The following is a 13,585-nucleotide window of genomic DNA, read 5'->3' as shown; positions in this document are numbered from 1 at the left end:
AAGAGGTTGTGAGGGATTGCATGATTCTACTCTCGCTCCAAAACCGTAACAACATTAAAGAAATATAATTTTCTAAGATACTTGAAAACACAAATATACTGCATAAAATTTATGTAATTACTTATTATAAAATTTAATTAAAAGTCAGGTCCATAATCAAATTCATTTTTTAATTTTTTTTTGACTTTTGTTAATCTAAAATAAGAAATATAAGATTCTAAGTGAATTATATATACCAATGGTAAAGCTTTCTTACCAATTCATTTTTTTAACAGTCCATATACAATTATTGGTGATGAGAGTGACTGTCTTTTTAACTAGTGATAAATCCTTTGAATAACAATTTCGATCATTTATATCCGCAAAGATAATTTGAACTTGTTTTTCAATAAAAAACATTAAATAACTTTTATTTACATGTTAGGGGAGATTGGGGCAAAACTTGTCAAAACGCATATTTAATTCTTTCACGAGCTCTGAGAAAACTTAAACGTTTTATAATGAGCATATTCCTATAGGGAATTTACTGCTCTACAACATTGCAGAAAACTATTTTCCTCTATCTCTAAAGAAATGTGATTTTCGAATCATTTTCCAAAAGTCGATTTTGTGGAGATTCTCAAAATTGTTGGGGCAAATTTTGTCAGTCTTCGGATAATTTCTGACGTGTTACTCTCGCAAACATTAAAAATATCAAATAGACATATTTTTATAGTAAATTTATTCCTCTACAACTTTGTCGAAGATAATTTTACTCTATCTTAAATGTGCTGAAATTGAGCTAATCAGTGTTGATTTTTTCTGTAAGACAAATATTCCAAAAATAAGACTCAAAATTTCATTATTTTTTATTTTACATAATTCTTCCTCGAATGCCTTGAAACTTTGTAAATTTAAGAATGTTCATGATGGCTATCTATAATAAAAATTTCAAGCCTCAGTCTCTTTTTTTTTTTTTTAAAAAAATTCGTGAATATTGAAATTTTCGTTTTGACAAATTTTGAACCTGTCTCCCCTAAATGGTGAATGAACTAAAAAGTGATTTTTCTGTCAGTCCTTTAAGTGTTAAAGTCGATAAAAAATTTAATAAATTTAAAATTGGCTCTCGAAATAAACGTATTAAAGTTTATTTTTGTAGATTTCTCTGAGTGTAATTACCACGTGCTCTTCGTCCTAAACGATTCCACAGCTCTTTATCCTAATTGAAGAATAATCATCACTTTGATTCTGTTTTTCTGCTCTTTAAGCAGTGAGAATCACTCGATAAACAAACAATTTTCATGGAAGAAGGAGCATCAAAAGGCCAAATATTTGCCGGAATGTTAGAGGGATAGTAGTGCCATCTATAGTGAAAAAATATATAGGTCACCACAGTGTCTCAACTCAGCGACTAATTTTTGAACTGAAAAACTTACAGAAAGTTTCATGCGATTTAGTGAGTTGACCATGCAACTAGTAGAGAAGGGAAAATGCTCTTTTCTTGATAAAAATTATATTTTCATCTCGTTGATGGCCGTAAATGTGGTCCAATAGTTACAATAGTATTATATAAAATGTATATAAAAAATATATTGCTGTCGGGAAGCCTCGTATAAAAGGAAATGTATACAATCTCTTGAAATGTTTTTTAGAGAAAATGCAATAATAAAAAAAAGAATTTTGAACAATGCATGTGATAATTGCATCTTATTGCTGCCATATATGAGATTATTTGAGGAAAATTTCATAGCATAGTCAAAATGAAATACACAGGAGACACTCTGCGCCAACAATAAAATTCTCTCTCCCCTGATAACTTATTTTGCAAAAGGACTATTAAAACTACATATAACGGTTCCAATTCGACTATAATCTCAATGCAGTTGCATTTACATCTGCATTTAATGAACATACTCGCCAGTAGGAACCATCGCCTAATGTTGAGCCTTAATTTAATTTACCAATAATCACAGAGGCGTAAAATGTAATGGACATTCTAAACTCCAACAAGACAGAACATGTGGGATGTGCAATTTCCCCTTGAGATTCAATCTAGAATTTTAGTGGAAATGAGAAATGGGGAGATTGTGGATTTTGGAAGCAGCCAAGGGCATGCGGTAGACCTTTGAAATATTCTGTTGCAGTCAATTTCAGATGGAATTGAGATGGAGTTTTGATGTCGGGTCAAAAAAAAAGAAAGTAAAATATGCCCCTTTTCGCGGAAAAGTCATCGTTGTTCCAGATGTGGTGGCATGCAGACAGATGGGAAATTCATAAATTACAAAAGTTTCAAAATGCTCTAACTCAATTAATCCGTCTCCTTCTCGCCATCTCGGGCCACTTTGAGATGGTTTGTCGCGTTGGCTCATTTCTGAAATGAGATATCCCGCTGGCGAGATGAGTAGATGCCGGAGGGATTTTTCTTGTTTTTAGTTTTTCTCCCTCTTGGACGAATCTATACTCTTCGTGAGTTCCGTGAGGACGTCTTTGAAGATGATGGGATCCAAATTGCGGCCCAACATGTAGATGATCCACCAATCTCCAATATCGACTTTTTTGGAGATGGACTTTGCCACCTCTCTGGGTACCATGCGATTGCGTGCATTGAGGATTCTGGCCCGAACTGCCGGCATCGTTATAATCATAGCCCTGGGGGATGAGATGAGAACATAACCAACACCGAAAGATTAGTTTTCTTGGAACAATGCTCTGTCACATGTGCCTATGTATGCCTAACATAAGTCACATAAAATACAAGTTTATTCAGGAGAATTAAACTCACCGATAAATTATTAATCCGACAAGAAGAATGGCCAGGATAATGTACCAGAACCATATGAAAATGTATGTCTTCTCGTTGACAATATTGAGGGGCAGGATGCACAGGGAATCGTGCTTCTGAATGGAGCCTGAAGCACCATATTTATGGAAGATGCACTTTGTCACACGTGGAAATACATACACCATGGGATCAAATCGACTCTCCTGTGGTGTCTCCGACAGCCTCATGACCCTCAGGCCATAGGACATGAATTCACCATCAAAGAATTTATTCATAAGCCACAGTTGAATGACAATATTGACGAAGCAGAGGAATTCACAGCCCCAGTAGCGTATGGCATAGAGTTTATGGCGCTAAAAAAAAATCCATATAAGAAATTCTCATCAATTATTTACAAATATTGTTCCACCCTCATGCTCATATCCACCCCAAAAATCTACCTTTAGATGCTGTAGCATGTATTCAATGAGAACCTTCTTCTTGGCTGTTTTCTCCTCTTCACGGCAAATGCCCAAATTGAGTCCCATCACGATGGTTCTCAAGAGACCACCCTCGAATGCATCCCAGAGGAATTTCGGTGTATAGCATGCGATTGCCTGGAAAAAGAAAAACAACAAATGCTATTATGCAAGATTTTCTCACACAAAACTTTCAAATCAACTGTCTTTTTTCGGTTTTTGGGCATTTGGAAGAGCTCAGTACTCATAGGTGTTAATTACCTAACTGAATTTCTTGTAGAAACATCTATTTTGTACCATGAGTAACGACACTGATTAAGATTTTGTCAACATTCACACGTTCTTGTATTTTATTTTCGGCTTGTTTGCAAAATACTTCTCTCTAAATGGCCTAAATATTTCTAAAACAAATTTGGATGCATTTCGTGCCAATTTTACTTATTAGTACCTCAATTCTTAAATAAATATTTAACCTTTAATTCTCTACATTGGCTTTAGTCTAGTCAATACGAATTCTGTGATAAAAAACTTTAAGACGTCAGATTTTTTAAAGCATTTAAGGAATTACATGGCGAACTTTACGATTCTGGTTGCCAATATATTATTATTAGTCAATAAATAATACAAGATTAAACCCTTTTAATAATAAGATTAAATGACTAGTTCATATTTTTCCTTTTTTTAATATTTCTTTTGCCAAAAATATTTCATTATTTCTTAAACCTTTAAGGACGATTGGGTCACTGGTGACCCAAAAATAAAATATTCCCTATTGAAATCAAAATCTAAAGTCATTTTGCTCTGAAAAGGCAGAAAAAGTGATTATTTCTGACTCAAATTTTGACACTTTTGTCCTTAACCCTTTAACGACGAGACACTTTATACGGACTGAAAATCAACAATAAAAATTAAACTAAGAAACATAATCAATAATAAGTCTTACATCTAACCTTGGAAAGTCCAACAGAGTCTAGTTCGGTGTATTTTGTGTTTCTATGAACGAAAGGGACAAAAATAGCCCAAAACTTTAAGTAATTTTTTTCACAATACCAATGAATAATATTTTTCGCTTTAATGAAAAATATTACGTATGAGTATTGTAGTTTTTATTGGCAAAAGGGTTTTGCTTAAAGACAATTGGAAGTATAAAATATAAATAAAATCAATTATGAATTTGAGAATTCGCCATTTTTGAGCTTAAATATTTACTACATAGCAAATAGCTAGACACTTGCAAAAAATATTCTATATTCCTTCAACCTTCTACTTTACAATTATGTACAGACATAAGAAAAAAAATAACTTTAGGTAGTCAGGAAAAATTATTTTATTTATGAGACACCGGTGTTCCAATCGGCCTTAAAGGGTTAAAGGATTAAGCACAAAAATTTAGAATTTCCTGTATTATTTATCATCTTACCCAATACTGTGTCACTGACCAACTTATACCAAAACATTCAGCTAAAATGGAAGTATAAAATTTATTTAAATTATCTTGGAAACGAAATTTTAATATTTTAAATATTAAATTATAAACCCTTAGGATTAGGGTATCAAATTTCGTCCAGTTTGCAATTCTGGCCGCTTTTCTTGTTCCTCAAATTTCCAATAATTTTTAGTTTTTGCATACTCTAAAGATTATATAATGCAAAAAAAAACAAAAAATATCGCTTCGACAAACAAGATGATGTGAAAAAGATTTTGGAAAAATTCCGGAAGGACTTGGTCAAAAATTATGAGGATCAAGATGACCGAAATATTCCACTAAAGCTATGTCTACTTTTTTATTCATTTTAAAAAGTATTAAGATTGATTTTAGAGAAAATAAAGAAAATAAATACGATATACTGACTACAAGGTTCCAAGCAATATTCCTTGAAAAAAAAGTTGAAAAATCAACTTGTCTTAGAAATATTATATTTCAAACTTAAGACTTTGCGCTTGCATGCAACTATGCCGAAATTTGACACTCACCCTAATTTTATTTTAAAAATCTTGCAATTTTAATAATTTAATATTTGTTTTGAAAAACTAAGGTATCCTTTAACCCTTTAAGGACGATTGGATCACCTGTTACCCATACAAAAAATAATTTTAAGGTTTTTTTATTATATTTTTTTATATGCTCAATTGTTTTAAACAAAACTCTCTTAGCACTAGACAGTACAATAACTATATGTATTATTTTTCAATAGAGTGAAAATTATGATTCATTAGTACTGTCAGAAAAATTATTTAAATTTTTGAGCTATTTTTGTTCATAACGGTTATTAGTGATTTTCGGTCAGTAAAAAGTATCTCGTCCTCAAATGAATAACTGATGGCTCCGGCACACCTTTTAGATTAGGAAAATTTCATGAAGTCGAAATTCGAATTCCTTTCTTTCTCACATGCTTTGAATATGTCTATCTCACTCTCTTGTAGTCTTTTCCTTTTTTTAAACATCACTCCAAATTCGATTTAGCTCAATCGAATTTGGTATGCGAAAGAATGAGATAGTCATATGCAAAACAAGTAAGAAAGAAAGGGATTCGAATTTCGACTTCATGAAATTTTCCTGATCTAAAAGGTGTGCTGGAGTCATGAGAATCAAATTTTTTAATTTAATACATTTTTTTTATTATTATCTTTAAAACTTGAATTGAATTATATTTAATTTCTTGAGCTTTCTCATCATTCGTGCGCCCCCAGACGTTTAAGCATTGTTCTAACTTTCTTTTCTTTTCGTCACATTTAAATGTGCTTGATTTTCATAATCTCAGTGGTTCAAAAGAGATTCCGACGGAAAACTTACGGGGAAATTGCTTAAAATTTTGTGACAAAAGTTTCACATGTTATTTGTTAAATTGCCGGAACTGGATTTGTGGTAAATATTTAGCCCATTTTCAGAATGTCAAAATTCAAAAAAATAAGCAATCGACAGATCATAGACCTTGAATATAACAGTAGCCCATATTCCCTGAATCATAGTCTTTTCTTAAAACCTAGCCCACTAAGAAATAAAGACTATTCCCTGTCAAGTCCATATTATGTCAAGATAAACTTTAGATCTGAAAACCGTATAGGTTTCATTTAAGATAAAAAATTTAAAATTCGAATATTAAAATCTTCAAAATATGTGTAAATAAAAAAAACCATAAAATGTCAGTAACGCACTTTTTAGTACGCCGAGAAGAATTGTGATAAAGCTAATAAACAAAGTTGGGTTAATAAACAAATATATTGCAAAATTGTTGTTGAAAATATAATTTTTGGTAAATAAATCGGATAGAATCAGTTTGAATTTTTTCAGGATTTTGAGATCTTCGAAATAAGTCCAAATTTATTTAAATCCGTTTATAAATAAGCTTTACAACGCCTTATAAACTTTAGGGAAGAAAAAGTTTTTGCAGAAATTAATTGCCTACTGCTCTGATTCAAATCCAAAAACCTCAGAAAAAAGCGTTATAGAAAATCCTTCAACTGATTTCAAACATAAAAAATTGTAAAACACAAAAAAATTGTTTAACGAATTTATAAAATAGAGTCACGATACCAAATATCTAAAATATCCTTGACTCAAAATTTTGATATAGATCACAAAATAGTTATATATAGAAATTTGATTTAATGAATGAGACAAATAATTAGCCTAAAAATGCTTCCAATCTAAATTTTGCATGGAATTCCTGTCAATATTTAGCATTTTGACGTAAATTTAACATACGGAAGTTGCCTTAAGCTGTATCCAATTCGAATGCGTTTAAATAGTACAACGTATAACTATAAAAATTATTTTTCTGTTTTAACATAAACAAATGATCAGTGATAGTAGAACAGTAATTCAATAAATAGTATTTATTGAAAATTTTCGGTACTACCACTTGTTACTTTTTGTTGCTATTTCTATAATTAAAAACGAAAATGTGTCATTATAGAGTTGATAAATGATATTTGACGTTAACTAATTGTCCATATATTCTCTATATCTGAACACTCACCCTGGATATTATTAATAAGGCAAAAGTTAAGAGTAAATATTAATTTGTAATTGATGAAAACGTAATTTTTCAAAAAATGTGTCAAATAATTTAGCATAAAGTAAATAACCAACAAAAATGACAAATAGTGCTAAATATTTTCTTTTCTAAGCTTTGCTTTTATGATTTAGAAATTTTCAATAATTCGAAGTCTCGTAAATCGTTTTTTTTTACTACTTAAATTTGGATTCTTTTTAAAAACGGGTGGCAAAACGTTCCATGCTTTGCGAAATGCTAGAACTCGTGACTTAAATGTTATACCTTTAAAGTTCCGTTAACCGGTTCATGATAGATTGAACCGACTAAATCGATTGAATAATTGAAAAGTTTACCCTAAATAGTTTAGGTATCACATAATTGATTTTCGGACTAAAATTACTTATAACTTTATAACCGGTTCATATCCAATTGGAATCGGTTAACGGATCTTGGGTCTGATTTACGGGGATCCCCAGTAGGTTTCAAGTTTCTGTTAAACCGTTTGGCCCTATAGAGATGTCGGCGATCGGGCGGATGGGACGAAAGAAACGAACAGACTAACAATAGTATTACGTCAAAAACCTTCAAACTTCAGATTTCTAAAATTCTACTCAAAATCGGAAGATTTTATATTCTGCTCTTTCTATAGAATTCGATCAGTAATATATATCAAAATATTGAGACAAAAAAATTTAGTTTGTTATGGAAACACTCTTTCGAACACTATCATTATTTTATTTTTATAACAAAATTTAAACTAATACTAACAGTCGATGATAACAAATTGCATTATATTGCATTTACCATTTATTAATTATATCATTTTACACGAATGAGTGAAATTATTAGATGTGGTATCTCATTCACTCTTGTTGAACTGTTAATCATTTGTTTACAAAATAAAATTCCACAACAAATTTATACAAATTTTGCAATCCCAGAAGATTTTATTAAATTTATCGCTTGTTGCATAAGGTTTTTTTTATAAGGATTCGAGAATCGTTGATAAGTTTTCCAAAAAATCTTATTAAAATTATCTTGAACTCCTGAGGGAAAATTGTATATTGAGCAATCATCTGTGTAATATGCAGTACGGGCCAGGTCTTGGTAAATTGAAATAAATTACCCAGCATACGACTTACGATAGCGATTGCCTGATGCGGCATCTTGGCCAGGCACGGAATCGTGTCCAGAGCCGGTCGAAGATTGGAAAAGAGCGGGAAGAAGGAAAAAAAAAAGATGGCAAGTGAAGCAACAGCATATTAATGTATCTTCCAAGTGTTCAATGTGCGATGGTCAGCGATTTTTCTCCTCGCACATTGAGTCTCTTGGCCTCCCGTCCACTGCTTTGTCATGTCACTATTATTTTCATACCATCTGAGGGGCTCCCACTCAAGGCAGTGGGTGAATATGTGGCGAGGAAAGTAAATTAAATTGGAATTAATTTTTTAGAGCATCTTTTTCAATTGAACCGTGTTTGTGGTCACATCTTCGACAGGGTTGGATTGGGGGTTGCAGTAGTTGGGGAAAAAAGGCAGGGGAAAGTAAAAAAAAAACTTACCTGGAAGAAAAGGACGAAACACACCCATTGGTAGTACGTGTAATACTTCTTGGCATCCTCATCGTTGAAGTCATTTGTGATTCCTGGATGTGCCACATCGAGCCCCACCTAGAATGTTTTTTGGCATTTTGGTCAGAGATGTAGTCAGTTGCTGGAATTGTTTGTCAAGAGATATTACCTGTCTTCTAAATGCATCGGGCATTGTGAAAGTGCTGGAAATCCAGCAAAATGTATTTACAACATGGGTCGGAATTCCAGTGACAATACAGCTAATGGGTTGACCCACGTACTGAGTTGCTGTTATGATAAGACTACATGTGAGAAGGAGGACTGTGGTGAAGACATTGTGGAGACGGAAGACGGCATTGTCCGTCTGAATTTCCTGGAGCTTAAAGTAATCCTTAAGCCCTCCTAAAAGCTTATACATTGTTGCTCAAGTTGGGCACACGCGACACGTATCTTATTCTCTCACTCGCAAAATTTTTAATTCACTACTACGTGGATACCATTCACACAGTCACTAGTCAATATTTGGGCATAATTTAATTGCAATCCCTATCTAAAAGCTCCATTTTTCACTTGCACACATCACCAATTGTTGGATTCTGTCAAATGCATCCGAAACAGGCTACCCTACACCCCTGCTAAGTACCCCTGGTATCCTCTTCAAGGGATGGACAGTAGGGTTGAACTGAATTTTCCCGCCTTTTTTTCCACTCTCCAACACCAAAGGGTGGCCAGATGGGGGGGTTGAATGAAGATCTAGCAGCAATTTGTGAACTCTCCGTAGAAATATCGTCGCTTTTTCTCTCTGCAAACTGAATTACGTGATACACAACTGTGCTGGAGCTCCAATCTGATTGATACTACTACACTACGAGGACACCGCCGAGTACAGAGCAACCTCTCCACTCTAGCGGGCCCCCTCCAGATGTATTTTATAATGGCTATCTACACGATTGATGTGTATATAAGCGTGTAAACTTACTGGGAATGGAGTTGAGTGAGCTGAGACCCCTCTTTGTGGTTGCTTCGCGTGTTATTATTTTGCCTTTGCTTGTGTCTCCTCTCTAGATGGTCCGACTTTGCCAGACTCTGGCACTGTATTCAGTTGCCTTTCAATCTATCTCCCTCTCACACTCCATCCATTCCCAACTCCAATTGAAATCTCTGGGGTGGGCAACACATCAACATTGCTGATTTTGAGTACATATGGGATTTTTGGGGCCCGAAAACACCCACTATTGTATGTCAATTCAGCAAAATGACAATCAAAAGGTGTTCAGCTCCAGTGAGCACACCGGTCATCATGGGTTTTCGTGACACAAATTGATATGACATAGTCAAAAGACCGGGATTTATGCATGAAAAATTCGGGAAAAAAAGACTGAAGACGATGACGAGGTATGAAGGTTGTCAGTCCCTGGATTATGCGTGCTTGGCATTCCGTGGTAAATTATCGAGAAACCATTTGAACTTCTCTTGCAGCTCAGAACAGCACTCGCGTTCCCTTGGAAACATCACTCAACAGGGTGCCAGAGTGAGAGGGATTACACGACCCTTCAGTGCCCTTCATCATTTTTGCACGGTCCTTTCTGGTAGGGGAACGAATTCGGCTCTGACCTAGTCTAGAGCGGGAAATGCATGTGACGATATTTCAACTGAAAATATTTAAGGGTCCAATATTAATTCCTGCACTCTAGAACCTTTTTCTGAAATTACAGGAAAATTATATTGGATATGCTTTAGTAGTTTATCAGTTTCCTAATGAATTTGGTATTTTGTAGCAGTGCCTCTTGAGAGCTATTAGTCTTATCAATAGGGAAGAGGATGTGATATTTGTATGAGTAACCACAAGAATTCAGACGTCAATCAAAAATCCAGAACATTCTCATTTTCCCACTAAACACTCATTTCTTTGTCTATGCTCCATCTTCCAAAAATATCATCAAAGCCCTTTCAAGGGTTACCATTCTAATCGTGAATTGATGTCTTCCGCTCCTAAATGGCACCCTTCTGTTTGGAATTCAATCCCTTCCGCTATCTTCCCCTCTCGATTCTTTCACCATCTGGCTTTGTTTTGATTTTTTCGTCCTTATACCCACATTGAATCGTGTTCTAGTGCCACCTCTATCGCTCTGTATAAAAATAATTACTCTCTCATTTGCTAACAACTCTATCACAAACATGTTAAAGCATTTTTCGAAAAAATTTAATTATAAAGAAATTAAATGTATGACCTTATATTACATGTTATCGCATAATTTGCCCATTAATTCTCACTTCAAATAGCTTGCATTTCAATAAAACTCAGCTATTTCGCTCTTGCATAATTTATTTTTCATATTACGCAAAAACGACTCTTATCACTTTTAGACCAATACGGTAAATATAGCATTACCGTGGAATATGACAGAAGTATCTAAATCTAAATTGAAGCACTTCAAGTTACTTTTTCCATAGAAATTCCTCTCGGTATTGAAGCTTTTTTAGCATTTTGTCACATGGTGTTGGTTTGCTTGAAAATTGGGTCGTTGTATTTTGTATTCAATTTATCTCAATTGGAGACTGAAAGCGTGTGTTTCTTCGAGACATAAAACTATTAACTAAAGCAAGGCCAGAAGGCAGAAAAAAAATTTGAAAAAAAAGAAAAACTCACGCAAATAAATATACTGCATCTGAAATCTCAATTTGATTTGCTTCCCCGATGGTTAATGAGTAGTTTTTTTCCAAATCTTTTTATTCTCGCCGTTCATAGAACTATAACAATTTATAAATAATGGACCTATAAAAGTCAATATGAGTAATAAATTTTTGCGTCTTGACAGATATTTTGTCGACTACGTTTTTTGGCGGCCGCATATTATTTAATATTTATGCTATTGATTCAGTGATTATTGAGGGAAGTTTGCTTATTGGAGTACAATAGTGGACAGTGATAAAAAAAACAATTCAAGTCAAATGACTTTGCTAATTGCTGGAAGCTTGAGATTCATTATATCTTTCAAAATCAAATGATAAGTCCAGTTAGAGTATTTAAACCATTATTTAAACCATTATTACCAAGTATTTAAACACTAACCACTAGTAATTTTAAATAATAAATCCCATACAGTATTTTAGTCTCACCGCTTTCATTGATTGGCTATAATGCATAAAGGCACTCATAGTGTTTATAGCTTTGACTGATCACAAAAAGTAATGATACTAAAATATTTTATGGGAAATAATATTTAGTTTTATGTGGATAATACTTAAATAAGGTATTAATTGTAATCTTTGGTGGCTAAAGCTACATATTTCTTGAAGAAGCTGCGAATAAGGAGAGTAGGGGAGACTGGGGCAAAATTTTTCAATACGAAATTTTCAATATTCACTATTTTCTAAAATAAAAGAGACTGAGACTTGAAATTTTAATTATAGATAGCCTTCATGAACCTTCTTAAACTTACAAAGTTTCAAGGAATTCGAGGAAGATTATTTGACTTACAGAAAATATCAATACTGATTAGCTCAATTTAAGCACATTTCTCGTTAAGATAGAGAAAAAATATCTTCAATTAAGTTGTAGAAGAATAAATTTACTATAAAAATATGTCTATTTGATATTTTTAACGTTTGCGAGAGTAAAACGTCATAAATTATCCGAAGACTGACAAAATTTGCCCCAGCAATTTTGAGAATCTCTACAAAATCGACTTTTAGAAAATGATTCGAAAATCACATTTCTTTTGAGATAGAGGAAAATAGTCTTCTGCAATTTTGTAGAGCAGTAAATTTCCTTTAAGAATATACTCATTATAAAACGTTTAAGTTTTCTCAGAGCTCATGAAAGAATTAAATATGCGTTTTGACAAGTTTACTAAACCGTTTTTTTCTTTAAGGTTTCTAAGACGTCAGACTCTAAATTTCTTCAAACCTTTAAATTAAAACGGGACAGGCTTCACAATAGCTCTGCTCAAATGGAAATGTCAATATCTTTTTAAGGTTTTCTTTTTTTTAATTTTTAAGTTGCTCATTCTGACTTTTTCAATTTTTAAATACTAATAATTTTGAAATTAATTTTGTACTATGTTGTGCAAGAAGTTTTCGTCAAAATTTAACATTAAACGAGTTTTTATTTTTTTTATTAAATGAGTAGTTTATAAAAGTACTGCATTTCAAAAATCTCACTATCCTCAATACGTAACTTAAATCTTTAAGCTTTCTTTATATGAAATGATTAAAATTTTAATAGAAGCTTATAATTCTACTCATATTTGTGATAGGAAAAAAAAGATTTTGGTTAGTAGGATAGTTGCTATGATCAGTAAAGTAAATCAATAATTTATCAGTGAGATATTAAATTAATTATTTCAATTAATTAATTTAAATGATCATTAAAAATGACAAGATATATAGATATATCTTTTCATCAATAATGCTTTAGAAGTATACTGTTTCGTTTTAATGAGACAATTCGGGTGACTTGAAGACTTGTTCTTGTTTAAAAAGTTTTTTCAATTTATAGCAATACTTAGACGACAATGATCGCAAGTGAAGGAAGATTTTAATTTTTTAAGAATTGAATTAAATTGAAATTGAGGAGACGATTTTTGAAGATAATATTTTAAAATTTAAATTCGGATACTAAATGTAAAAAGCAATCCTTATTCAAATTTTATGCTTAAACTTTTATAAATAAGAAATGTTTCACATTATATTTACAATCTCTTTGTAAATATTGCAATTTGTTCTTTTCTTGAATAATTTGTTAACTCTTTCGTGTCATTAGGGTCATATATGACCCGGGGAAAAACAATTTTTT

General features: G+C 32.6%; 1 protein-coding gene across 1 annotated transcript; it reads right to left on the bottom strand.

Moving 5' to 3' along the window:
- Positions 1 to 1,475: 1,475 nt before the first annotated feature.
- Positions 1,476 to 9,916, bottom strand: LOC129810058 (innexin inx1). The gene is made up of 6 exons (XM_055860299.1): positions 9,767 to 9,916; positions 8,957 to 9,596; positions 8,779 to 8,886; positions 3,202 to 3,357; positions 2,762 to 3,114; positions 1,476 to 2,628 (listed from the first exon to the last, which is right to left on the bottom strand). The coding sequence occupies exons 2-6, from the start codon at positions 9,203 to 9,205 to the stop codon at positions 2,409 to 2,411; spliced, it is 1,086 nt and encodes a 361-aa protein (XP_055716274.1). The 5' UTR covers positions 9,206 to 9,596; positions 9,767 to 9,916; the 3' UTR covers positions 1,476 to 2,408.
- Between the last annotated feature and the right edge of the window lie 3,669 nt (positions 9,917 to 13,585).

Source organism: Phlebotomus papatasi, chromosome 1 (genome assembly GCF_024763615.1).
Source record: "Phlebotomus papatasi isolate M1 chromosome 1, Ppap_2.1, whole genome shotgun sequence".
Classification (NCBI taxonomy): Eukaryota; Metazoa; Arthropoda; class Insecta; order Diptera; family Psychodidae; genus Phlebotomus; species Phlebotomus papatasi.
The sequence above is the reverse complement of the archived record's forward strand: the minus strand, read 5'-3'. Positions and strand labels throughout refer to the sequence as shown.

Coding starts and splice junctions, on each gene's coding strand:
- LOC129810058 (XM_055860299.1), bottom strand. CDS start 9,205: ATGTATAAGCTTTTAGGAGGGCTTAAGGATTACTTTAAGCTCCAGGAA. Junction 8,887..8,956: donor CCGATGCATTTAGAAGACAG/GTAATATCTCTT, acceptor AAAACATTCTAG/GTGGGGCTCGATGTGGCACA. Junction 3,115..3,201: donor ACATGCTACAGCATCTAAAG/GTAGATTTTTGG, acceptor ATTTTTTTTTAG/CGCCATAAACTCTATGCCAT.